This window comes from Scyliorhinus torazame, chromosome 20, assembly GCF_047496885.1.
Source record: "Scyliorhinus torazame isolate Kashiwa2021f chromosome 20, sScyTor2.1, whole genome shotgun sequence".
Lineage (NCBI taxonomy): Eukaryota > Metazoa > Chordata > Chondrichthyes > Carcharhiniformes > Scyliorhinidae > Scyliorhinus > Scyliorhinus torazame.
The window spans coordinates 5,438,049-5,465,546 of record NC_092726.1 but is presented as its reverse complement, the minus strand read 5'-3'; the positions used below and the strand labels follow the sequence as shown (position 1 = coordinate 5,465,546).

The 27,498-nt window shown below is 58.7% G+C and overlaps 2 protein-coding genes across 2 annotated transcripts in view; both read right to left on the bottom strand.

Annotated features, from left to right (window-relative positions):
• Nucleotides 1-902: 902 nt before the first annotated feature.
• Nucleotides 903-6,715, bottom strand: snrpg (small nuclear ribonucleoprotein polypeptide G). The gene is made up of 4 exons (XM_072485582.1): nt 6,568-6,715; nt 4,039-4,061; nt 2,106-2,230; nt 903-1,161 (listed from the first exon to the last, which is right to left on the bottom strand). Exons 1-4 carry the CDS (start codon nt 6,597-6,599, stop codon nt 1,111-1,113), a joined length of 231 nt encoding a protein of 76 aa, XP_072341683.1. The 5' UTR covers nt 6,600-6,715; the 3' UTR covers nt 903-1,110.
• Nucleotides 6,716-9,744: 3,029 nt separating this feature from the next.
• The window catches only part of LOC140396827 (prenylcysteine oxidase 1-like), a 123,560-nt gene continuing 105,806 nt past the window's right edge, over nt 9,745-27,498 (bottom strand). Inside the window, exon 3 of the mRNA XM_072485581.1 lies at nt 9,745-11,451. Coding sequence (XP_072341682.1) covers nt 10,796-11,451 — 656 coding nt within the window. The 3' untranslated portion in view covers nt 9,745-10,795. The remainder of the gene's footprint in view (nt 11,452-27,498) is intronic.

Sequence of the window (27,498 nt, the reverse complement as noted above, 5' to 3'; positions counted from 1 at the left end):
TTCAACTGATACAGACTCGGAACGTTAACGTGGTCCCTTCTCTGCACAGAGGCCATCGGACCGGCTGGCCTTTCCCCAGCGCTTGGATTTAATTTCAGATCGGCAGCACGCCCACAGAGAAAAACTGACGAGGTTGCAAAGGAGAAGGCCACACATCGTGAGAAGAATCTCTCGAAGAGCAAATGCCTTTCATTATCGGAGGAGATATGTCTCTATCTTCAAGTCCCAAGATCAATTTTGGGTTTCATGTCTTCAAACGGTAGCAACGCTTATGAAAAACAGCTTTAGATCAAGAGCAGCTCGTCTTCCAGTTAATCAAGCCAGCATTAACCTCAGCATCCTACCTCATCAAATTCCCCTCAAGCAGACCCAACAGCACCTTGGAACGTCTCCCAAATTTAGGGTGCAGGCTTTCCAGAGGCGGAAACACTAAACACATCTTCATGTCGATGTTACAAACTGTATTTCAAACTCTGAGCCATACAGCCAATGATAACTTCGAGGGCAGCACGGTAGGACAGTGGTTAGCACAATTGCTTCACAGCTCCAGGGTCCCAGGTTCGATTCCCGGCTTGGGTCACTGTCTGTGCGGAGTCTGCACGTTCTCCCCGTGTCTGCGTGGGTTTCCTCCGGGTGCTCCAGTTTCCTCCCACAGTCCAAAGATGTGCCGGTTAGGTGGATTGGCCATGCTCAATTGCCCTTAGTGTTGGGTGGGGTTACTGGGTTATGGGGATAGGGTGGAGGTGTGGACCTTGGGTAGGGTGCTCTTTCCAAGAGCCGGTGCAGACTCGATGGGCGGAATGGCCTCCATTTGCACTGTAAATTCTATGATCTATGATGGTAACTTACAGACCATTTGTTCAGTTACACTGAACCCATACCAAAGAATGAATACAAATGCATTTCGTACAAAAACATATTTAATGTCCTTTCGGTCCCAAAGGTACAAATAATAACCTATTCACAAAAACACCACCTTGCAGCTCATTGAAGAATGAATCAAATGCCATCTTCAAACAGAAATATAAAGGACAAAAACTCAAGGCTTCAAATGATGAGTAGTGACTTCGCCACGTTCTTTCCATGTTTTCAGGACTACATCTGTCTTCACTATACTCGCTCTAAGGCTTCCAGCATGATAATGCTGTTCCCTCGGATAACCTAATGGAATTGAGATTAAAAGTTAAAAGATCCTTTGAAACAAACAAAAGACAAGTGCATTTTACTGCCGCAATGTTCAGTAAGACCAGAAATCTCTCTCATCGGTGTCTTCGATGTCAGGATTGTGTTCAGAGCACTGCCCGCAGCAGCCTCCCCGAACAGGCGCCGGAATGTGGCGACTAGGGGCTTTTCACAGTAACTTCATTTGAAGCCTACTTGTGACAATAAGCGATTTTCCTTTCATTTTTGCAGGAAAGCTTTTCAAAGTCAAATTGGGGTGGGGTGGTTTACCGCCCAGACGGCAGACCCCGAGACACCAAAATGCATTCTTTTCTTGCTTGAACTGAGCGACCATGACGTCTGAAGGAGTTGGCTCTTGTGAGATCGTGTTTAATAAATAACCCTGATGCACAGAAGCAGAGGGTGGGGGGGGGGGGGGGGGGAAAGTAACACTCCACGCGGACTGAGAACCCATTAAATCTCTCAGACACGCCCACAGATTGTTTTCTGGGGTTGAAGGGACTTTGATCACCGCCCACAGCACGTGCCACATTACGATGAATAAATCTACAATCAACATGGTTCAGTTCCAGTGGCACCTCCAGAGGTCCGCAGTGTGCATAGCCCTCGCTGTGGTACAAACGCCCTGTGCATCACGAAATGCTGCAATATCGAATGCACGTCTACTTCAAGGAGAATATTGTCGAGTTTGCTCCAAATTTTCATTCACACGAGTATTTAGAAAGGAGGAAATGTTTGCAGTACTCCGTGTTACTGGGCATACACCTGCTTTCTATTGAAGTTTAAACTGCTCCTCCTCGGGGGCTCCATTGAAGCTATACCCCTCCCAAAGATGCCCTTGGCGAAGTCTTCATGCACCGCGACTGGCCGAGGACTGTTGAATGTGAACATGTTGAGTGATACAAGACCCGAGGGGTACTTACCACCATGCCAATGATGTTCTGCTGGCCCCCAGGTGCCATCTCGACAGATTCATCCACAACAAGATTCATGAAGGGGTCAAAGCCACGCAGGATTCCTTGCACGTGTCTCCCGCCATTCAGTTTGACTGAACGAAAAAAAACAAAGCCTCATCAGATCCACGTCAAAAAGTTTCTGGTGGACACAATGGCCCACTCTCCCTCAAAGCTGTGCTGCCCTGTTATCTCTCTGCAGATAGCAGGATCCCCAGCAACAATACAATTCCCCCAGTTCCACACACTGCAGCCGATGACCACTGCACTGCCCACATTGTAAAATCTCTCCTTCCAAGAACGTTCACCCAACTCTACTCCACAAACTGAACTAACGACTGGCTAAACATTTGTTATTGCCAGCTCACTTCCTCACTGTCTTCAGTATCTGATCAAGAATGGATAAAACATTGAACAGAAGCACTTCCTCAACAAGGATTCTTGCCCTTCTTGTCACAGCTCGAATTGTAGAAGATTTTTTTTAAAAAAAGGCAATTTTATTCCCATCTCAAAAAAAGCCAGATCAGCTCGTCCCCGACCTTACAGAAGACCAGCAACATTCACAGCCTCTGAAATGCGTTTTCCAATAATATATTGTCACAAGTAGGCTCACATTAACACTTCAATGAAGTTACTGTGAAAATTCCCCAGTCCCCACACTCCGGCGCCACTTCGGGTACACAGAGGGAGAATTCAGAATGTCCAATTCACCCAACAGCACATCTTTCAGGACTTGTGGGAGGAAACCGGAGCGCCCGGAGGAAACCCACGCAGGAGAGAATGTGCAGACTCCGCACAGACAGTGACCCAAGCCGGGAATCGAACCTGGGACCCTGGAGCTGTGAAGCAACAGTGCTAACCACTGTGCCACCCTGTAAATCAGGTCTCACAACAAGCACGACTTCAATTACCAGCTGCGTACAACAGGTTTATCACAAACCATACAAACTCTTGGATGGTTAAAGCTTCATACCAAGATAAAGTTGATATTTATTCTGGATAATAGAATAAACCAAGGTTGCGTTGATGATGCCATATTCTTTATGTTATTGCTGACCAACTATCAGATTAGATCTTTTAAATTTTTAAAAATTATAAATCTAGTGTACCCAATTAATTTTTTCCAATTAAGGGGCAATTTAGCGCGGCCAATCCACCTACCCGGCACATCTTTGGGTTGTTGGGGCGAAACCCACGCAAACACGGGAAGAATGTGCAAACTCCACACGGACAGTGACCCAGAGCCGGGATCGAACCTGGGACCTTGGCACATGAGGCAGCAGTGCTAACCACTGCGCCACCGTGCTGCCCTATCAGATTAGATCTAATATTATGATTGAATCTCACGTCAGAATTTGATGAAATGCATTTTGATGATTACTGGTGTATCAGCTCATTACAATGACAGTGGTCAGCACTGCTGCCTCAGTGACAGGGACCCAGGTGACTGTCCTTGTGGTGTTTGCATGATCAATTGCCCCTTAGTGTCCAGGGACGTGCAGGTTAGGTGGGGTTGTTGGGTTAGGATGGAGGGTGGGCCTGGGGAGAGCGCTCTTTCAGTGGGTTGGTGCAGATTCAATGGGCCGAGTGGACTCCTTCTGCACCGTCAGAACTCTATTCTAACCGTTTCATTCAATTACAAGTTGCATCAAATGATCAGCAACATTCAGACTGGCCTCCCCTGTGCACCACCCCACCGCAAGCAGTCGATGCCGTTTGAAGGAGCTGTGGGAAGTTTCACTCTCTATGAAGCTCCCGTGTTTGCCAAGCCTCGACAGTCACTGCACTGAGCTGCTGAGTGAGGTGACGTTACTCAGCACAGGTCCAGTTTGGAATACTGCACCATGCTCCCGAAACCAGGACATCACAACCCCGAGTATGAAATGGAAATGACAGAACTCACGTGACAGTTTCTTGTCCATGAACCTGGGAGAGGAAAGAAAAGGCGGTTAGAGAGATGTTTCAAAAACAGTCACAGCGCTTCAATCCAGACAGCCCTTTGGTCACAGTGCTGAGATAAACACTGTCAAAGCTCACCAGGACAAATTGATTGGGTTTGGGGGAGGGGGGTATGGTTTGGTGGGGGGGGGGGGGGGGGGGGGGGGGAGAGGGGGGATGGTTTTGGGGGGGGAGGGGGGACGGTTTGGGGGGGGGTTTGTGGAGGAGGTGGGATGGTTGGGGGGAGGGGGGGTGGGTTTGGGGGGAGGGGGTTGGGTTTGGGGGGGGTTGGTTGGGGGGGGGAGAGGGGGGATGGGTTGGGGGGGGATGGTTTGGGGAAGGGGGATGGTTTTTGGGGGGTTGGTGGAGGTCGGATGGTTGGGGGGTGGAGGATGGTTTTGGGGGGAGGGGGTGGGTTTGGGGAGGGGGGATGGTTTTGGGGGGAGGGGAATGGTTTTGGGGGGAGGGGGATGGTTTTGGGGGGAGGGGGTTGGGTTTGGGGGAGGGGGTTGGGTTTGGGGGGAGGGGGTTGGGTTTGGGGGGAGGGGGTTGGGTTTGGTGGGAGGGGGTTGGGTTTGGGGGGGATGGTTGGGTGGGTTTGGGGGGATGGTTTGGGGGAGGGTGGGGGGGGGGAAGGGGTTGGGGGGAAAGGGGGGATGGGTTGGGGGGGAAGGTTTGGGGGGAATGGGTTTGGGGGGAAAGGGGGATGGTTTGGGGGAAGGGGTTGGGGGGGAGGGGAATGGGTTGGGGGGGAGGGGAATGGGTTGGGGGGGAGGGGGATGGGTTGGGGGGGAGAGGGGATGGGTTGGGGGGGGAGAGGGGATGGGTTGGGGGGGGAGAGGGGATGGGTTGGGGGGGGAGAGGGGGATGGGTTGGGGGGGAGAGGGGGATGGGTTGGGGGGGGAGAGGGGGATGGGTTGGGGGGGAGAGGGGGATGGGTTGGGGGGGGAGAGGGGGATGGGTTGGGGGGGGAGAGGGGGTGGGGTTGGGGGGAGAGGGGGATGGGTGGGGGAGAGGGGGATGGGTGGGGGGAGAGGGGGATGGGTGGGGGGAGAGGGGGATGGGTGGGGGGAGAGGGGGATGGGTGGGGGGAGAGGGGGATGGGTGGAGGGAGAGGGGGATGGGTGGGGGGAGAGGGGGATGGGTTGGGGGAGAGGGGGATGGGTTGGGGGGGAGGGGGATGGGTTGGGGGGGAGGGGTTGGGGGGGAGGGGGATGGGTTGGGGGGGGAGAGGGGGATGGGTTGGGGGGAGGGGGATGGGTTGGGGGGGAGGGGGTTGGGTTGGGGGGGAGGGGGATGGGTTGGGGGGGGAGAGGGGGATGGGTTGGGGGGGGAGAGGGGGTGGGGTTGGGGGGGAGAGGGGGTGGGGTTGGGGGGGAGAGGGGGTGGGGTTGGGGGGGAGAGGGGGTGGGGTTGGGGGGGAGAGGGGGATGGGTTGGGGGGGAGAGGGGGATGGGTTGGGGGGGAGGGGGATGGGTTGGGGGGGAGGGGGATGGGTTGGGGGGGGAGGGGGATGGGTTGGGGGGGGGAGGGGGATGGGTTGGGGGGGGGAGGGGGATGGGTTGGGGGGGGGAGAGGGGATGGGTTGGGGGGGGAGAGGGGATGGGTTGGGGGGGGAGAGGGGATGGGTTGGGGGGGGAGAGGGGATGGGTTGGGGGGGGAGGGGGATGGGTTGGGGGGGGAGGGGGATGGGTTGGGGGGGGAGGGGGATGGGTTGGGGGGGAGAGGGGGATGGGTTGGGGGGGAGAGGGGGATGTGTTGGGGGGGGAGAGGGGGATGGGTTGGGGGGGGGAGAGGGGGATGGGTTGGGGGGGGGAGAGGGGGATGGGTTGGGGGGGGAGGGGGATGGGTTGGGGGGGAGAGGGGGATGGGTTGGGGGGGGAGGGGGATGGGTTGGGGGGGAGAGGGGGATGGGTTGGGGGGGAGAGGGGGATGGGTTGGGGGGGAGAGGGGGATGTGTTGGGGGGGGGAGAGGGGGATGGGTTGGGGGGGGGAGAGGGGGATGGGTTGGGGGGGGGAGAGGGGGATGGGTTGGGGGGGGGGAGAGGGGGATGGGTTGGGGGGGGGGGGATGGGTTGGGGGGGGGATGGGTTGGGGGGGGAGGGGGATGTGTTGGGGGGGGAGGGGGTTGGGTTTGGGGGGAGGGGGATGGTTTGGGGGGGGAGGGGGATGGTTTGGGGGGGAGGGGGATGGGTTGGGGGGGAGAGGGGGATGGGTTGGGGGGGGAGAGGGGGGATGGGTTGGGGGGGGGAGAGGGGGATGGGTTGGGGGGGGGAGGGGGGGATGGGTTGGGGGGGGGAGAGGGGGATGGTTTGGGGGGGGAGGGGGGATGGGTTGGGGGAGAGGGGGATGGTTTGGGGGAGAGGGGGATGGTTTGGGGGGGAAGGTTTGGGGGAAACTGGGGGCCACGCTCCCTCCGCCTGGACTGGTTGCGGCCTGGTCCCGGGCTGGAAGCCGCGGCCTGGATGAGCGCCCCGCCCGGGGACAGACTCACTTCTTCAGCTCGGGAGGATGCGCTTTACTCATGGCCGCTGCTGCCTCGCGCTCTCTGCAACCTTCGCGCCACTTCCGGCGCCGCGCTGCCGGTGACGTCTCTGTCTCGCGGCGCGCAGTGATGGCGTCATCGGAACCCCGGCCCCGCCCCCTCCTGTCCCCAGGGCTGCGCGTGCGCGCTGACAGCCCGGCCTTGTCTTTCGGTGGGGGGGGGGGAAGGAGGGGGCGGAGACGATTGCAGTGCAGCCGCCGGCCAGCAGGGGTTGGCACAGTGGGAGGGTGGCACGGTGGGAGGGTGGCACGGTGGGAGGTTGGCACGGTGGGAGGGTGGCACGGTGGGAGGGTGGCACGGTGGGAGGGTGGCACGGTGGGAGGGTGGCACGGTGGGAGGGTGGCACGGTGGGAGGGTGGCATGGTGGGAGGTTGGCACGGTGGGAGGGTGGCACGGTGGGAGGGCGGCACGGTGGGAGGTTGGCACGGTGGGAGGACGGCACGGTGGGAGGGTGGCACGGTGGGAGGGCGGCACGGTGGGAGGGTGGCACGGTGGGAGGACGGCATGGTGGGAGGGTGGCACGGTGGGAGGTTGGCACGGTGGGAGGGTGGCACGGTGGGAGGACGGCACGGTGGGAGGGTGGCACGGTGGGAGGGTGGCACGGTGGGAGGGTGGCACGGTGGGAGGGTGGCACGGTGGGAGGGTGGCACGGTGGGAGGGTGGCACGGTGGGAGGTTGGCACGGTGGGAGGGTGGCACGGTGGGAGGGTGGCACGGTGGGAGGTTGGCACGGTGGGAGGACGGCACGGTGGGAGGGTGGCACGGTGGGAGGGTGGCACGGTGGGAGGGTGGCACGGTGGGAGGTTGGCACGGTGGGAGGGTGGCACGGTGGGAGGACGGCACGGTGGGAGGTTGGCACGGTGGGAGGTTGGCACGGTGGGAGGTTGGCACGGTGGGAGGGTGGCACGGTGGGAGGGTGGCACGGTGGGAGGTTGGCACGGTGGGAGGGTGGCACGGTGGGAGGGTGGCACGGTGGGAGGGTGGCATGGTGGGAGGGTGGCACGGTGGGAGGTTGGCACGGTGGGAGGGTGGCACGGTGGGAGGATAGCACGGTGGTGGGAGTACGGCACGGTGGGAGGATAGCACGGTGGGAGGTTGGCACGGTGGGAGGTTGGCATGGTGGGAGGTTGGCACGGTGGGAGGACAGCACGGTGGGAGGACAGCACGGTGGGAGGACAGCACGGTGGGAGGGTGGCACAGTGGGAGGTTGGCACAGTGGGAGGATAGCACGGTGGGAGGTTGGCACGGTGGGAGGTTGGCACAGTGGGAGGACAGGACGGTGGGAGGACGGCACGGTGGGAGGTTGGCATGGTGGGAAGGTGGCATGGTGGGAGGGTGGCACAGTGGGAGGTTGGCACAGTGGGAGGATAGCACGGTGGGAGGGTGGCACAGTGGGAGGTTGGCACAGTGGGAGGATAGCATGGTGGGAGGTTGGCACGGTGGGAGGTTGGCACAGTGGGAGGACAGCACGGTGGGAGGACGGCACGGTGGGAGGTTGGCATGGTGGGAAGGTGGGAGGGTGGCACAGTGGGAGGTTGGCACAGTGGGAGGATAGCACGGTGGGAGGATAGCACGGTGGGAGGTTGGCACAGTGGGAGGTTGGCACGGTGGCACATTGTTATCAGTTCCACTTCATGGCGCTGGGTTCGATCCTGGCTCTGGGTCACTGTCCGTGTGGAGTTTGCACATTCTCCCTGTGTCTGCGTGGGTCTTGCCTCGACAACCCAAAGATGTGCAGGGTGGGTGGATTGGCCACGCTAAATTGCCCCAGAATTGGAAAGAAAAACAAATTCACTATTCACATTTCCCAGAGCGGTTCAGCAGTGTTCAGCTTCCAGCCTTCCCAACTCACTGCCGAATCCCAAAACATCAACCAATGGCCTCCTTCGGCACTGAGGCTCTGATTCTGCGACTCGATGAACACCCAGAGGCCGACACTCGCAATTCCCATCGTGACATTCAAATTTGTCAAGAAGGGCAAAAGTTGGAAAAACTGAACGAGCTCAATAATGTTGCCTGTTGTCCGCACCTGGACTGGCCGACACATCAGTCAAGCTCCTGTTCAATATTGTTTTGGTCTCCTTACCTGAGGAAGGATGTTCTTGCTCCGGAGGGAGCACAGCGAAGGTTTACCAGGCTGATTCCTGGGATGGCGGGACTGACGTGCGAGGAGAGATTGAGTCAGTTAGGATTGTTCTCGCTGGGGTTCAGAAGAATGAGGGGGGGATCTCGTAGAAACCGATAAAATTCTCACAGGACTGGACAGGGTAGATGCAGGAAGGATGTTCCCGATGGTGGGGGGTGTCCAGAACCAGGGGTCACAGTCTGAGGATACAGGGGAGACCATTTAGGACAGAGATGGGGAGAAATTTCTTCACCCAGAGAGCGGGGAATCTGTGGAATTCACTCCCACAGAAAGTAGTTGAGGCCAAAACATTGCACATTTTCAGGAAGTAGTTAGATACGGCTAAAGGGATCATGAGGGGAGGCGGGGTCAGACTACTGAGTTGGGTGATCAACCATGATCATAATGAATGGCGGAGCGGGCTCGGAGGGCGAAGGGAAATCTTTACCACCTAGCCAATGTTGAGGATCTCAGAATGCACTGATGTGGCGGAGGCAGGGACAACCATTGCTTTCAACCGGGAGTTAGACCACAATGTGGGAAGGAGGGCCACAGGGTAGTCGCTCCTGTCGAGAGACAGTGTGGACAGGACAGGCAGGATGGAATCCCTGTGCTCGAACCATCCTGTGGTTCTGACAGGCCCAGCTCATGGCAGGAGAGCAGGAAGTCCGCTGCCAACCCGTGGGAGTGGACATTACACACACCGGTTCAGAATCGCTCAGAAAAGGAAGGGGGCAAAGTGGGCGGGGACAAATGGGTCTGGCCCAGAATGGATTAGTTTGGGCCTTCTCTCCTCGGAGGCCTGGGTAAGGTTACGGTCTCCGGTCTCTATCAGGGCTGTGGAGAAAGTGCGGAGGAGACTTTGCTACGCCACCCTGGGCTAGCGCACGGTCAATCCCAGTCCCACAGGCCCCGCAGCCACAACACAAGTGAATTAACCAATAATTCTCATAAAAGTTCCCAAAGTCTTTGCCCCTGGCTGCCCAATAATCAGTCACCAGGTTTGTTAGTGTAAACACATTTCTGTTTATTTAACTGTCCCACCCGCTACCCCCCACACACAAGACAGACAAACACAGAGGGGGGAGAGGGGTGAAAATAATAAGGATGAAGGGTAACAGATCAGAGTCTTTGCTTCAAGCAGTGGTTCTGTGACCAGCTTTCCTCACAGCAAGCCTGGAGATTAAAGTCTCTGGTTTACAGCTGGTCATGGTCTTTCTTGTTGGGTCATCCATTCAGTCCTCACACGCCACAGCCTTTTTCTGGCGAGACACTGATTAAACTGGGCCTCCAGCTTGAAGCTCCCACTCAGACCTATTTCCTTCTTGAGGCGCTTCACCTTACATCAATCCCGGCTTCCAGGCCGTGATTTGAGTTCAGGCCTCTGCAGCCTCCAGAGAACGGAGGGAGTCAGCCCTCACAGTGGCCGTCTGAAGAGAGCTCAGGTGCATCTTTTGGCAGAGAATCAATTAGAGCCCTGCATCCAAGCTGGAACGTTCTGACTCCGAGGACATTCCAGCGGTATCAGCTCCAACCACCACCTGGAACGGGGCAGGGCACAGCCCTTTGGGCCCATGAGTGTGCCGCCAGCGAAATCAATCAAACTGAGTCACCACTGACACTGGCCAATCAGCAATCAGCAGTCTAAATCAGCTCGGCCTTCTGGATCCTGCTGCTTTGGCTTCAAGTCACAGGCCCATTAAACATCCATGGATCAAGAATGTAACGTCAAAAATAAAAGAAAGGGGAAAAAAGGGAATAATCAGGAGAAAACACGTCCAATTGGAGGGAAGTCCCAAAATAAGGACTCTGGATGCGGGACAGTCGCGAATAAATGCGACAAGGATGAAGAGGGTGGAAAGAGGCTTTTGTGCGCAGCGGGAAGACGAGCAGCGACCCCAGCACGGAGCAGCGAGGCCGAATGGCCTGTTTGTGTGCTGTAGACTCTGCTGAACTCAGTATAATTCCGCTGCAGGCAGCAGGTCCGCTAACAGGTCGGCCACGACCAGCGAATGAGAGAAGGGGTTTTGCAGAGCACACACGGAGCCGCGTGTCAGAGCTCCACCTTCTGGCCCAGTGTCACGATGTCCTGGTCGACTTTCTCCAGCTGCCGGTACCAGCGGTGACGGGCAAGGAGGGCGGCGTTCTTGGCAGAGATGGCCATCACCTCCATGGTGCTGGCGGCCCACTCCACGGCATTGAGGTGGTACAGGTGCCGGTGGAGGACGAAGGGCGGCGCCTCGTCACTCGGGCTGTAGCGGGGGTGGGCCAGCCAGCGAGCCTCACGCACCGCCTGGGGGGAGGGGAAGAGGCGGCTCACCTCGGCCGCGGCCAGAGGCTCGGGCGACAGCAGCCTCCAGACACGGGCGCAGGCTGGCGGTTGGCGGTCGGGCACCTCCGTGACGGGCACCGCGATGCTGGCAGCCAGGATGAGGTTGCCCGCGTGTGCGGTGGTGGTGATGGCGGTGGGTCGGAAAGGTTCGGAGCGTTCTTGCCCAAAATAGGAAGCGTTTAAACACCCCGCCACCAGCGTGACGACCTTCTCTTGGTAACGGCTGGAGTGGACGCTGATTGGCTGCGCCGGATCGTGGAAACGGATTGGCGACTTGCTGGGGTGCAGGGGAGTTGCCAAGATAACCAGGTCGTACGCACTGTGACCAGCAACTGAGCCCTGGGAGTAATTCACTTCGTAGAGGTGAACAAACTCGCCTGCGAACAACGGACAGCATGTCATGTTTAAAACACACACAACACAGTCACATTCTCGACTCTGTACATCACGAGGACACCAACCTGTGCCTTTAGTCGACTAAGACAATCACAAGGTGCTCAGCAGAGCAGAGCGCCAAACTACACGCCCGCACATTAAGATAAAGGACGAACAACCTCGTCACGAAGGTACAAATTAAATGAGCAGATTAGAGAGGCTCGGGGTGAGTGAGGGAATATCAGAGCTGAGGGCCCAGGCACCGGAAGGCATTTACACCAGGGTATTGATCCCACGTTGCAGTGTTTCCTATCGGGGCCGCACATGCTGTAATCAGTCAACCTGTGCAGAGCACACACACAGCACCCAGTTCAGACCAGAGGGCTGAGGGGATTGATATTGCGCAGGAGACCCTCTGACAGTGCGGCACTCCCTCAGTACTGACCCTCTGACAGTGCGGCACTCCCTCAGTACTGACCCTCTGACAGTGCGGCACTCCCTCAGTACTGACCCTCTGACAGTGCGGAGCTCCCTCAGTACTGACCCTCTGACAGTGCGGCACTCCCTCAGTACTGATCCTCTGACAGTGCGGCACTCCCTCAGTACTGACCCTCTGACAGTGCAGCACTCCCTCAGTACTGACCCTCTGACAGTGCGGCACTCCCTCAGTACTGACCCTCTGACAGTGCGGCACTCCCTCAGTACTGACCCTCTGACAGTGCGGAGCTCCCTCAGTACTGGCCCTCTGACAGTGCGGCACTCCCTCAGTACTGACCCTCTGACAGTGCGGCACTCCCTCAGTACTGACCCTCTGACAGTGCGGAGCTCCCTCAGTACTGACCCTCTGACAGTGCGGCACTCCCTCAGTACTGATCCTCTGACAGTGCGGCACTCCCTCAGTACTGACCCTCTCACAGTGCAGCACTCCCTCAGTACTGACCCTCTGACAGTGCGGCACTCCCTCAGTACTGACCCTCTGACAGTGCGGCACTCCCTCAGTACTGACCCTCTGACAGTGCGGAGCTCCCTCAGTACTGGCCCTCTGACAGTGCGGCACTCCCTCAGTACTGACCCTCTGACAGTGCGGCACTCCCTCAGTACTGACCCTCTGACAGTGCGGAGCTCCCTCAGTACTGACCCTCTGACAGTGCAGCACTCCCTCAGTACTGACCCTCTGACAGTGCGGCACTCCCTCAGTACTGACCCTCTGACAGTGCGGCACTCCCTCAGTACTGACCCTCTGACAGTGCGGAGCTCCCTCAGTACTGGCCCTCTGACAGTGCGGCACTCCCTCAGTACTGACCCTCTGACAGTGCGGCACTCCCTCAGTACTGACCCTCTGACAGTGCAGCACTCCCTCAGTACTGACCCTCTGACAGTGCGGCACTCCCTCAGTACTGACCCTCTGACAGTGTGGCACTCCCTCAGTACTGACCCTCTGACAGTGCAGCACTCCCTCAGTACTGACCCCCTGACAGTGCAGCACTCCCTCAGTACTGACCCGCTGACAGCGCGGCACTGCCTCAGTACTGACCCTCTGACAGTGCGGAACTCCCTCAGTACTGACCCTCTGACAGTGCGGCACTCCCTCAGTACTGACCCTCTGATAGTGCGGCACTCTCTCAGTACTGACCCTCTGACAGTGCGGCACTCCCTCAGTACTGACCCTCTGACAGTGCGGCACTCCCTCAGTACTGACCCTCTGACAGTGCGGCACTCCCTCAGTACTGACCCTCTGCCAGTGCAGCACTCCCTCAGTACTGACCCTCTGACAGTGCGGAGCTCCCTCAGTACTGGCCCTCTGACAGTGCGGCACTCCCTCAGTACTGACCCTCTGACAGTGTGGCACTCCCTCAGTACTGACCCTCTGACAGTGCAGCACTCCCTCAGTACTGACCCCCTGACAGTGCAGCACTCCCTCAGTACTGACCCTCTGACAGCGCGGCACTGCCTCAGTACTGACCCGCTGACAGTGCGGCGCTCCCTCAGTACTGACCCTCTGACAGTGCAGCACACCCTCAGTACTGACCCTCTGTCAGTGCGGCACTCCCTCAGTACTGACCCTCTGACAGTGCGGCACTCCCTCAGTACTGACCCTCTGACAGTGCGGCACTCACTCAGTACTGACCCTCTGACAGTGCGGCACTCCCTCAGTACTGACCCTCTGACAGTGCAGCACACCCTCAGTACTGACCCTCTGTCAGTGCGGCACTCCCTCAGTACTGACCCTCTGACAGTGCGGCACTCCCTCAGTACTGACCCTCTGACAGTGCGGCACTCCCTCAGTACTGACCCTCTGACAGTGCGGCACTCCCTCAGTACTGACCCTCTGACAGTGCAGCGCTCCCTCAGTACTGACCCTCTGACAGTGCGGCATTCCCTCAGTACTGACCCTCTGTCAGTGCAGCTCTCCCTCAGTACTGACCCTCTGACAGTGCGGCACTCCCTCAGTACTGACCCTCTGACAGTGCAGCGCTCCCTCAGTACTGACCCTCTGACAGTGCGGCACTCCCTCAGTACTGACCCTCTGACAGTGCGGCACTCCCTCAGTACTGACCCTCTGACAGTGCAGCGCTCCCTCAGTACTGACCCTCTGTCAGTGCGGCACTCCCTCAGTACTGACCCTCTGACAGTGCGGCACTCCCTCAGTACTGACCCTCTGACAGTGCAGCGCTCCCTCAGTACTGACCCTCTGACAGTGCGGCACTCCCTCAGTACTGACCCTCTGACAGTGCAGCACTCCCTCAGTACTGACGCTCTGACAGTGCAGCACACCCTCAGTACTGACCCTCTGTCAGTGCGGCACTCCCTCAGTACTGACCCTCTGACAGTGCAGCACTCCCTCAGTACTGACCCTCTGACAGTGCAGCACACCCTCAGTACTGACCCTCTGTCAGTGCGGCACTCCCTCAGTACTGACCCTCTGACAGTGCGGCACTCCCTCAGTACTGACCCTCTGACAGTGCAGCACTCCCTCAGTACTGACCCTCTGACAGTGCAGCACTCCCTCAGTACTGACCTTTTGAAAGTGCAGCACTCCCTCAGTACTGACCCTCTGACAGTGCAGCACTCCCTCAGTACTGACCCTCTGACAGTGCGGCACTCCCTCAGTACTGACCCTCTGACAGTGCAGCACTCCCTCAGTACTGACCCTCTGACAGTGCGGCACTCCCTCAGTACTGACCCTCTGCCAGTGCGGCACTCCCTCAGTACTGACCCTCTGACATTGCGGCATTCCCTCAGTACTGACCCTCTGACAGTGCGGCACTCCCTCAGTACTGACCCTCTGACAGTGTGGCACTCCCTCAGTAATGACCCTCTGACAGTGCAGCACTCCCTCAGTACTGACCCTCTGACAGTGCTGCACTCCCTCAGTACTGACCCTCTGACAGTGCAGCACTCCCTCAGTACGGACCCTCTGACAGTGCAGCACTCCCTCAGTACTGACCCTCTGACAGTGCAGCACACCCTCAGTACTGACCCTCTGTCAGTGCGGCACTCCCTCAGTACTGACCCTCTGACAGTGCGGCACTCCCTCAGTACTGACCCTCTGACAGTGCGGCACTCCCTCAGTACTGACCCTCTGACAGTGCGGCACTCCCTCAGGACTGACCCTCTGACAGTGCAGCGCTCCCTCAGTACTGACCCTCTGACAGTGCGGCACTCCCTCAGTACTGACCCTCTGTCAGTGCAGCTCTCCCTCAGTACTGACCCTCTGACAGTGCGGCACTCCCTCAGTACTGACCCTCTGACAGTGCAGCGCTCCCTCAGTACTGACCCTCTGACAGTGCGGCACTCCCTCAGTACTGACCCTCTGACAGTGCGGCAGTCCCTCAGTACTGACCCTCTGACAGTGCAGCGCTCCCTCAGTACTGACCCTCTGTCAGTGCGGCACTCCCTCAGTACTGACCCTCTGACAGTGCGGCACTCCCTCAGTACTGACCGTCTGACAGTGCAGCGCTCCCTCAGTACTGACCCTCTGACAGTGCGGCACTCCCTCAGTACTGACCCTCTGACAGTGCAGCACTCCCTCAGTACTGACGCTCTGACAGTGCAGCACACCCTCAGTACTGACCCTCTGTCAGTGCGGCACTCCCTCAGTACTGACCCTCTGACAGTGCAGCACTCCCTCAGTACTGACCCTCTGACAGTGCAGCACACCCTCAGTACTGACCCTCTGTCAGTGCGGCACTCCCTCAGTACTGACCCTCTGACAGTGCAGCGCTCCCTCAGTACTGACCCTCTGACAGTGCAGCACTCCCTCAGTACTGACCCTCTGACAGTGCAGCACTCCCTCAGTACTGACCCTCTGACAGTGCGGCACTCCCTCAGTACTGACCCTCTGACAGTGCAGCGCTCCCTCAGTGTTGACCCTCTGACAGTGCGGCACTCCCTCAGTACTGACCTTTTGAAAGTGCAGCACTCCCTCAGTACTGACCCTCTGACAGTGCAGCACTCCCTCAGTACTGACCCTCTGACAGTGCGGCACTCCCTCAGTACTGACCCTCTGACAGTGCAGCACTCCCTCAGTACTGACCCTCTGACAGTGCGGCACTCCCTCAGTACTGACCCTCTGACAGTGCGGCACTCCCTCAGTACTGACCCTCTGACAGTGCGGCATTCCCTCAGTACTGACCCTCTGACAGTGCGGCACTCCCTCAGTACTGACCCTCTGACAGTGCGGCACTGCCTCAGTACTGACCCTCTGACAGTAGCACTCCATCAGTACTGACCCTCTGACGGTGCGGCACTCCCTCAGTACTGACCCTCTGACAGTGCTTCCCTCCCTCAGTACTGACCCTCTGACAGTTCGGCACTCACTCAGTACTGACCCTCTGACAGTGCGGCACTCCCTCAGTACTGACTCTATGACAGTGCGACACTCTCTCAGGACTGACCCTCTGACAGTGCAGCACTCCCTCAGTACTGACCCTCTGACAGTGTGGCACTCCCTCAGTACTGACCCTCTGACAGTGCGATACTCCCTCAGTACTGACCCTCTGATAGTGCGGCACTCCCTCAGTACTGACCCTCTGACAGTGAGGCACTCCCTCAGTACTGACCCTCTGACAGTGCGGCACTCCCTCAGTACTGACCCTCTGACAGTGCGGCGCTCCCTCAGTACTGACCCTCTGATAGTTCGGCACTCCCTCAGTACTGACCCTCTGACAGTGCGGCACTCCCTCGGTACTGACCCTCTGACAGTGCGGCAGTCCCTCGGTACTGACCCTCTGACAGTGCGGCACTCCCTCAGTACTGACCCTCTGACAGTGCGGCACTCCCTCAGTACTGACCCTCTGACAGTGCGGCACTCCCTCAGTACTGACCCTCTGACAGTGCGGCACTCCCTCAGTACTGACCCTCAGACAGTGCAGCACTCCCTCAGTACTGACCCTCTGACAGTGCAGCGCTCCCTCAGTGTTGACCCTCTGACAGTGCGGCACTCCCTCAGTACTGACCCTCTGACAGTGCAGCACTCCCTCAGTACTGACCCTCTGACAGTGCAGCACTCCCTCAGCACTGACCCTCTGACAGTGCGGCACTCCCTCAGTACTGACCCTCTGACAGTGCGGCACTCCCTCAGTCCTGACCCTCTGACAGTGCAGCACTCCCTCAGTACTGACCCTCTGACAGTGCGGCACTTCCTCAGTACTGACCATCTGACAGTGCGGCACTCCCTCAGTACTGACCCTCTGACAGTGCGACGCTCCCTCAGTACTGACCCTCTGACAGTCCGGCACTCCCTCAGTACTGACCCTCTGACAGTGCAGCACTCCCTCAGTACTGACCCTCTGACAGTACAGCACTCCCTCAGTACTGACCCTCTGACAGTGCAGCACTCCCTCAGTACTGACCCTCTGACAGTAGCACTCCCTCAGTACTGACCCTCTGACAGTGCGGCACTCCCTCAGTACTGACCCTCTGACAGTGCGGCACTCCCTCAGTACTGACTCTCTGACAGTAGCACTCCCTCAGTCCTGCCCATCTGACAGTGCAGCACTCCCTCAGTACCGACCCTCTGACAGTGCGGTACTCCCTCAGTACTGACCCTCTGACAGTGCTGCGCTCCCTCAGTACTGACCCTCTGACAGTTCGGCACTCCCTCAGTACTGACCCTCTGACAGTGCGGCACTCCCTCAGTACTGACTCTCTGACAGTGCGGCACTCCCTCAGTACTGACCCTCTGACAGTGCGGCACTCCCTCAGTACTGACCCTCTTACAGTGCAGTACTCCCTCAGTACTGACCCTCTGACAGTGCGGCACTCCCTCAGTACTGACCCTCTGACAGTGCGGCACTCCCTCAGTACTGACCCTCTGACAGTGCGGCACTCCCTCAGTACTGACCCTCTTACAGTGCAGTACTCCCACAGTACTGACCCTCTGACAGTGCGGCACTCCCTCAGTACTGACCCTCTGACAGTGCGGCACTCCCTCAGTACTGACCCTCTGACAGTGGGGCACTCCCTCAGTACTGACCCTCTGACAGTGCGGCACTCCCTCAGTACTGACCGTCTGACAGTGCAGCACTCCCTCAGTACTGACCCTTTGACAGTGCGGCACTCCCTCAGCACTGACCCTCTGACAGTGCAGCACTCCCTCAGCACTGACACTCTGACAGTGCAGCACTCCCTCAGTACTGACCGTCTGACAGTGCAGCACTCCCTCAGTGCGGACCTTCTGACAGTGCGGCACTCCCTCAGTACTGACCGTCCGACAGTGCGGCACTCCCTCAGTACTGACCCTCTGACAGTGCGGCACTCCCTCAGTACTGACCGTCTGACAGTGCGGCACTCCCTCAGTACTGACCCTCTGACAGTGCGGCACTCCCTCAGTACTGACCCTCTGACAGTGCGGCACTCCCTCAGTACTGACCCGCTGACAGTGCGGCACTCCCTCAGTACTGACCCTCGGACAGTGCAGCACTCCCTCAGTACTGACCGTCTGACAGTGCGGCACTCCCTCAGTACTGACCCTCTGACAGTGCGGCACTCCCTCAGTACTGACCCTCTGACAGTGCGGCACTCCCTCAGTACTGACCCTCTGACAGTGCGGCACTCCCTCAGTACTGACCCTCTGACAGTACAGCACTCCCTCAGTACTGACCCTCTGACAGTGCGGCACTCCCTCAGTACTGACCCTCTGACAGTGCGGCACTCCCTCAGTACTGACCCTCTGACAGTGCAGCACTCCCTCAGTGCTGACCCTCTGACAGTGCAGCACTCCCTCAGTACTGACCCTCTGACAGTGCGGCACTCCCTCAGTACTGACCCTCTGACAGTGCTGCACTCCCTCAGTACTGACCCTCTGACAGTGCAGTGCTCCCTCAGTACTGACCCTCTGACAGTGCGGCACTCCCTCAGTACTGACCCTCTGACAGTGCGGCACTCCCTCAGTACTGACCCTCTGACAGTGCGAAACTCCCTCAGTACTGACCCTCAGACAGTGCAGCACTCCCTCAGTACTGACCCTCTGACAGTGCAGCGCTCCCTCAGTGTTGACCCTCTGACAGTGCGGCACTCCCTCAGTACTGACCCTCTGACAGTGCGGCACTCCCTCAGTACTGACCCTCTGACAGTGCGGCACTCCCTCAGTACTGACCCTCAGACAGTGCAGCACTCCCTCAGTACTGACCCTCTGACAGTGCAGCGCTCCGTCAGTGTTGACCCTCTGACAGTGCGGCACTCCCTCAGTACTGACCCTCTGACAGTGCAGCACTCCCTCAGTACTGACCCTCTGACAGTGCAGCACTCCCTCAGTACTGACCCACTGACAGTGCGGCACTCCCTCAGTACTGACCCTCTGACAGTGCGGCACTCCCTCAGTCCTGACCCTCTGACAGTGCAGCACTCCCTCAGTACTGACGCTCTGACAGTGCAGCACACCCTCAGTACTGACCCTCTGTCAGTGCGGCACTCCCTCAGTACTGACCCTCTGACAGTGCAGCACTCCCTCAGTACTGACCCTCTGACAGTGCAGCACACCCTCAGTACACACCCTCTGTCAGTGCGGCACTCCCTCAGTACTGACCCTCTGACAGTGCGGCACTCCCTCAGTACTGACCCTCTGACAGTGCAGCGCTCCCTCAGTACTGACCCTCTGACAGTGCAGCACTCCCTCAGTACTGACCCTCTGACAGTGCAGCACTCCCTCAGTACTGACCCTCTGACAGTGCGGCACTCCCTCAGTACTGACCCTCTGACAGTGCGGCACTCCCTCAGTACTGACCCTCTGACAGTGCGGCACTCCCTCAGTACTGACCCTCTGACAGTGCAGCACTCCCTCAGTACTGACCCTCTGACAGTGCGGCGCTCCCTCAGTACTGACCCTCTGACAGTGCGGCACTCCCTCAGTACTGACCCTCTGACAGTGCAGCACTCCCTCAGTGTTGACCCTCTGACAGTGCGGCACTCCCTCAGTACTGACCTTTTGAAAGTGCAGCACTCCCTCAGTACTGACCCTCTGACAGTGCAGCACTCCCTCAGTACTGACCCTCTGACAGTGCGGCACTCCCTCAGTACTGACCCTCTGACAGTGGAGCACTCCCTCAGTACTGAACCTCTGACAGTGCGGCACTCCCTCAGTACTGACCCTCTGACAGTGCGGCACTCCCTCAGTACTGACCCTCTGACAGTGCGGCATTCCCTCAGTACTGACCCTCTGACAGTGCGGCACTCCCTCAGTACTGACCCTCTGACAGTGCGGCACTGCCTCAGTACTGACCCTCTGACAGTAGCACTCCATCAGTACTGACCCTCTGACAGTGCGGCACTCCCTCAGTACTGACCCTCTGACAGTGCTTCCCTCCCTCAGTACTGACCCTCTGACAGTTCGGCACTCACTCAGTACTGACCCTCTGACAGTGCGGCACTCCCTCAGTACTGACTCTATGACAGTGCGGCACTCTCTCAGGACTGACCCTCTGACAGTGCAGCACTCCCTCAGTACTGACCCTCTGACAGTGTGGCACTCCCTCAGTACTGACCCTCTGACAGTGCGATACTCCCTCAGTACTGACCCTCTGATAGTGCGGCACTCCCTCAGTACTGACCCTCTGACAGTGAGGCACTCCCTCAGTACTGACCCTCTGACAGTGCGGCACTCCCTCAGTACTGACCCTCTGACAGTGCGGCGCTCCCTCAGTACTGACCCTCTGATAGTTCGGCACTCCCTCAGTACTGACCCTCTGACAGTGCGGCACTCCCTCAGTACTGACCCTCTGACAGTGCGGCAGTCCCTCGGTACTGACCCTCTGACAGTGCGGCACTCCCTCAGTACTGACCCTCAGACAGTGCAGCACTCCCTCAGTACTGACCCTCTGACAGTGCAGCGCTCCCTCAGTGTTGACCCTCTGACAGTGCGGCACTCCCTCAGTACTGACCCTCTGACAGTGCGGCACTCCCTCAGTACTGACCCTCTGACAGTGCGGCACTCCCTCAGTACTGACCCTCAGACAGTGCAGCACTCCCTCAGTACTGACCCTCTGACAGTGCAGCGCTCCCTCAGTGTTGACCCTCTGACAGTGCGGCACTCCCTCAGTACTGACCCTCTGACAGTGCAGCACTCCCTCAGTACTGACCCTCTGACAGTGCAGCACTCCCTCAGTACTGACCCTCTGACAGTGCGGCACTCCCTCAGTACTGACCCTCTGACAGTGCGGCACTCCCTCAGTCCTGACCCTCTGACAGTGCAGCACTCCCTCAGCACTGACCCACTGACAGTGCGGCACTTCCTCAGTACTGACCATCTGACAGTGCGGCACTCCCTCAGTACTGACCCTCTGACAGTGCGACGCTCCCTCAGTACTGACCCTCTGACAGTCCGGCACTCCCTCAGTACTGACCCTCTGACAGTGCAGCACTCCCTCAGTACTGACCCTCTGACAGTACAGCACTCCCTCAGTACTGACCCTCTGACAGTGCAGCACTCCCTCAGTACTGACCCTCTGACAGTAGCACTCCCTCAGTACTGACCCTCTGACAGTGCGGCACTCCCTCAGTACTGACCCTCTGACAGTGCGGCACTCCCTCAGTACTGACTCTCTGACAGTAGCACTCCCTCAGTCCTGCCCATCTGACAGTGCAGCACTCCCTCAGTACCGACCCTCTGACAGTGCGGTACTCCCTCAGTACTGACCCTCTGACAGTCCTGCGCTCCCTCAGTACTGACCCTCTGACAGTTCGGCACTCCCTCAGTACTGACCCTCTGACAGTGCGGCACTCCCTCAGTACTGACTCTCTGACAGTGCGGCACTCCCTCAGTACTGACCCTCTGACAGTGCGGCACTCCCTGAGTACTGACCCTCTGACAGTGCGGCACTCCCTCAGTACTGACCCTCTTACAGTGCAGTACTCCCTCAGTACTGTCCCTCTGACAGTGCGGCACTCCCTCAGTACTGACCCTCTGACAGTGCGGCACTCCCTCAGTACTGACCCTCTGACAGTGGGGCACTCCCTCAGTACTGACCCTCTGACAGTGCGGCACTCCCTCAGTACTGACCCTCTGACAGTGCGGCACTCCCTCAGCACTGACCCTCTGACAGTGCAGCACTCCCTCAGCACTGACCCTCTGACAGTGCAGCACTCCCTCAGTACTGACCGTCTGACAGTGCAGCACTCCCTCAGTGCTGACCTTCTGACAGTGCGGCACTCCCTCAGTACTGACCGTCCGACAGTGCGGCACTCCCTCAGTACTGACCCTCTGACAGTGCGGCACTCCCTCAGTACTGACCGTCTGACAGTGCGGCACTCCCTCAGTACTGACCCTCTGACAGTGCGGCACTCCCTCAGTACTGACCCTCTGACAGTGCGGCACTCCCTCAGTACTGACCCGCTGACAGTGCGGCACTCCCTCAGTACTGACCCTCGGACAGTGCAGCACTCCCTCAGTACTGACCGTCTGACAGTGCGGCACTCCCTCAGTACTGACCCTCTGACAGTGCGGCACTCACTCAGTACTGACCCTCTGACAGTGCGGCACTCCCTCAGTACTGACCCTCTGACAGTGCGGCACTCCCTCAGTACTGACCCTCTGACAGTACAGCACTCCCTCAGTACTGACCCTCTGACAGTGCGGCACTCCCTCAGTACTGACCCTCTGACAGTGCGGCACTCCCTCAGTACTGACCCTCTGACAGTGCAGCACTCCCTCAGTGCTGACCCTCTGACAGTGCAGCACTCCCTCAGTACTGACCCTCTGACAGTGCGGCACTCCCTCAGTACTGACCCTCTGACAGTGCTGCACTCCCTCAGTACTGACCCTCTGACAGTGCAGTGCTCCCTCAGTACTGACCCTCTGACAGTGCGGCACTTCCTCAGTACTGACCCTCTGACAGTGCGGCACTCCCTCAGTACTGACCCTCTGACAGTGCGAAACTCCCTCAGTACTGACCCTCAGACAGTGCAGCACTCCCTCAGTACTGACCCTCTGACAGTGCAGCGCTCCCTCAGTGTTGACCCTCTGACAGTGCGGCACTCCCTCAGTACTGACCCTCTGACAGTGCGGCACTCCCTCAGTACTGACCCTCTGACAGTGCGGCACTCCCTCAGTACTGACCCTCAAACAGTGCAGCACTCCCTCAGTACTGACCCTCTGACAGTGCAGCGCTCCCTCAGTGTTGACCCTCTGACAGTGCGGCACTCCCTCAGTACTGACCCTCTGACAGTGCAGCACTCCCTCAGTACTGACCCTCTGACAGTGCAGCACTCCCTCAGTACTGACCCACTGACAGTGCGGCACTCCCTCAGTACTGACCCTCTGACAGTGCGGCACTCCCTCAGTCCTGACCCTCTGACAGTGCAGCACTCCCTCAGTACTGACCCTCTGACAGTGCGGCACTTCCTCAGTACTGACCATCTGACAGTGCGGCACTCCCTCAGTACTGACCTTCTGACAGTGCGACGCTCCCTCAGTACTGACCCTCTGACAGTCCGGCACTCCCTCAGTACTGACCCTCTGACAGTGCAGCACTCCCTCAGTACTGACCCTCTGACAGTACAGCACTACTTCAGTACTGACCCTCTGACAGTGCGGCACTCCCTGAGTACTGACCCTCTGACAGTGCGGCACTCCCTCAGTACTGACCCTCTGACAGTGCGGCACTCCCTCAGTACTGACCCTCTGACAGTGCGGCACTCCCTCAGTACTGACCCTCTGACAGTGGGGCACTCCCTCAGTACTGACCCTCTGACAGTGCGGCACTCCCTCAGTACTGACCCTCTGACAGTGCGGCACTCCCTCAGCACTGACCCTCTGACAGTGCAGCACTCCCTCAGCACTGACCCTCTGACAGTGCAGCACTCCCTCAGTACTGACCGTCTGACAGTGCAGCACTCCCTCAGTGCTGACCTTCTGACAGTGCGGCACTCCCTCAGTACTGACCGTCCGACAGTGCGGCACTCCCTCAGTACTGACCCTCTGACAGTGCGGCACTCCCTCAGTACTGACCGTCTGACAGTGCGGCACTCCCTCAGTACTGACCCTCTGACAGTGCGGCACTCCCTCAGTACTGACCCTCTGACAGTGCGGCACTCCCTCAGTACTGACCCGCTGACAGTGCGGCACTCCCTCAGTACTGACCCTCGGACAGTGCAGCACTCCCTCAGTACTGACCGTCTGACAGTGCGGCACTCCCTCAGTACTGACCCTCTGACAGTGCGGCACTCACTCAGTACTGACCCTCTGACAGTGCGGCACTCCCTCAGTACTGACCCTCTGACAGTGCGGCACTCCCTCAGTACTGACCCTCTGACAGTACAGCACTCCCTCAGTACTGACCCTCTGACAGTGCGGCACTCCCTCAGTACTGACCTTCTGACAGTGCGGCACTCCCTCAGTACTGACCCTCTGACAGTGCAGCACTCCCTCAGTGCTGACCCTCTGACAGTGCAGCACTCCCTCAGTACTGACCCTCTGACAGTGCGGCACTCCCTCAGTACTGACCCTCTGACAGTGCGAAACTCCCTCAGTACTGACCCTCAGACAGTGCAGCACTCCCTCAGTACTGACCCTCTGACAGTGCAGCGCTCCCTCAGTGTTGACCCTCTGACAGTGCGGCACTCCCTCAGTACTGACCCTCTGACAGTGCGGCACTCCCTCAGTACTGACCCTCTGACAGTGCGGCACTCCCTCAGTACTGACCCTCAAACAGTGCAGCACTCCCTCAGTACTGACCCTCTGACAGTGCAGCGCTCCCTCAGTGTTGACCCTCTGACAGTGCGGCACTCCCTCAGTACTGACCCTCTGACAGTGCAGCACTCCCTCAGTACTGACCCTCTGACAGTGCAGCACTCCCTCAGTACTGACCCACTGACAGTGCGGCACTCCCTCAGTACTGACCCTCTGACAGTGCGGCACTCCCTCAGTCCTGACCCTCTGACAGTGCAGCACTCCCTCAGTACTGACCCTCTGACAGTGCGGCACTTCCTCAGTACTGACCATCTGACAGTGCGGCACTCCCTCAGTACTGACCTTCTGACAGTGCGACGCTCCCTCAGTACTGACCCTCTGACAGTCCGGCACTCCCTCAGTACTGACCCTCTGACAGTGCAGCACTCCCTCAGTACTGACCCTCTGACAGTACAGCACTACTTCAGTACTGACCCTCTGACAGTGCAGCACTCCCTCAGTACTGACCCTCTGACAGTAGCACTCCCTCAGTACTGACCCTCTGACAGTGCGGCACTCTCTCAGTACTGACCCTCTGACAGTGCGGCACTCCCTCAGTACTGACTCTCTGACAGTCGCACTCCCTCAGTCCTGACCATCTGACAGTGCAGCACTCCCTCAGTACTGACCCTCTGACAGTGCGGTACTCCCTCAGTACTGACCCTCTGACAGTGCTGCGCTCCCTCAGTACTGACCCTCTGACAGTTCGGCACTCCCTCAGTACTGACCCTCTGACAGTGCGGCACTCCCTCAGTACTGACTCTCTGACAGTGCGGCACTCCCTCAGTACTGACCCTCTGACAGTGCGGCACTCCCTCAGTACTGACCCTCTCTCAGTGCAGTACTCCCTCAGTACTGACCCTCTGACAGTGCGGCACTCCCTCAGTACTGACCCTCTGACAGTGCGGCACTCACTCAGTACTGACCCTCTGACAGTGGGGCACTCCCTCAGTACTGACAGTGCGGCACTCCCTCAGTACTGACCCTCTGACAGTGCGGCACTCCCTCAGTACTGACCCTCTGACAGTGCGGCACTCCCTAAGTACTGACCGTCTGACAGTGCAGCACTCCCTCAGTACTGACCCTCTGACAGTGCGGCACTCCCTCAGCACTGACCCTCTGCCAGTGCGGCACTCCCTCAGTACTGACCCTCTGCCAGTGCGGCACTCCCTCAGTACTGACCCTCTGACAGTGCGGCACTCCCTCAGTACTGACCCTCTGCCAGTGCGGCACTCCCTCAGTACTGACCCTCTGACAGTGCAGCACTCCCTCAGTACTGACCCTCTGACAGTGCTGCACTCCCTCAGTACTGACCCTCTGACAGTGCAGCACTCCCTCAGTACGGACCCTCTGACAGTGCAGCACTCCCTCAGTACTGACCCTCTGACAGTGCAGCACACCCTCAGTACTGACCCTCTGACAGTGCGGCACTCCCTAAGTACTGACCCTCTGACAGTGCAGCACTCCCTCAGTACTGACTCTCTGTCAGTGCGGCACTCCCTCAGTACTGACCCTCTGACAGTGCGGCACTCCCTCAGTCCTGACCCTCTGACAGTGCAGCACTCCCTCAGCACTGACCCTCTGACAGTGCGGCACTTCCTCAGTACTGACCATCTGACAGTGCGGCACTCCCTCAGTACTGACCCTCTGACAGTGCGACGCTCCCTCAGTACTGACCCTCTGACAGTCCGGCACTCCCTCAGTACTGACCCTCTGACAGTGCAGCACTCCCTCAGTACTGACCCTCTGACAGTACAGCACTCCCTCAGTACTGACCCTCTGACAGTGCAGCACTCCCTCAGTACTGACCCTCTGACAGTAGCACTCCCTCAGTACTGACCCTCTGACAGTGCGGCACTCCCTCAGTACTGACCCTCTGACAGTGCGGCACTCCCTCAGTACTGACTCTCTGACAGTAGCACTCTCTCAGTCCTGCCCATCTGACAGTGCAGCACTCCCTCAGTACCGACCCTCTGACAGTGCGGTACTCCCTCAGTACTGACCCTCTGACAGTCCTGCGCTCCCTCAGTACTGACCCTCTGACAGTTCGGCACTCCCTCAGTACTGACCCTCTGACAGTGCGGCACTCCCTCAGTACTGACTCTCTGACAGTGCGGCACTCCCTCAGTACTGACCCTCTGACAGTGCGGCACTCCCTGAGTACTGACCCTCTGACAGTGCGGCACTCCCTCAGTACTGACCCTCTTACAGTGCAGTACTCCCTCAGTACTGTCCCTCTGACAGTGCGGCACTCCCTCAGTACTGACCCTCTGACAGTGCGGCACTCCCTCAGTACTGACCCTCTGACAGTGGGGCACTCCCTCAGTACTGACCCTCTGACAGTGCGGCACTCCCTCAGTACTGACCCTCTGACAGTGCGGCACTCCCTCAGCACTGACCCTCTGACAGTGCAGCACTCCCTCAGCACTGACCCTCTGACAGTGCAGCACTCCCTCAGTACTGACCGTCTGACAGTGCAGCACTCCCTCAGTGCTGACCTTCTGACAGTGCGGCACTCCCTCAGTACTGACCGTCCGACAGTGCGGCACTCCCTCAGTACTGACCCTCTGACAGTGCGGCACTCCCTCAGTACTGACCGTCTGACAGTGCGGCACTCCCTCAGTACTGACCCTCTGACAGTGCGGCACTCCCTCAGTACTGACCCTCTGACAGTGCGGCACTCCCTCAGTACTGACCCGCTGACAGTGCGGCACTCCCTCAGTACTGACCCTCGGACAGTGCAGCACTCCCTCAGTACTGACCGTCTGACAGTGCGGCACTCCCTCAGTACTGACCCTCTGACAGTGCGGCACTCACTCAGTACTGACCCTCTGACAGTGCGGGACTCCCTCAGTACTGACCCTCTGACAGTGCGGCACTCCCT

What these genes read in the sequence shown, in the direction of transcription:
- snrpg (XM_072485582.1), bottom strand. Translation starts at nt 6,599, where the DNA reads ATGAGTAAAGCGCATCCTCCCGAGCTGAAGAA. An exon ending in CATGGACAAGAAACTGTCAC is followed by an intron (nt 2,231 to 4,038) that starts GTGAGTTCTGTC and finishes TTTTTCGTTCAG; the next exon opens with TCAAACTGAATGGCGGGAGA. An exon ending in AGAACATCATTGGCATGGTG is followed by an intron (nt 1,162 to 2,105) that starts GTAAGTACCCCT and finishes CAATTCCATTAG; the next exon opens with GTTATCCGAGGGAACAGCAT.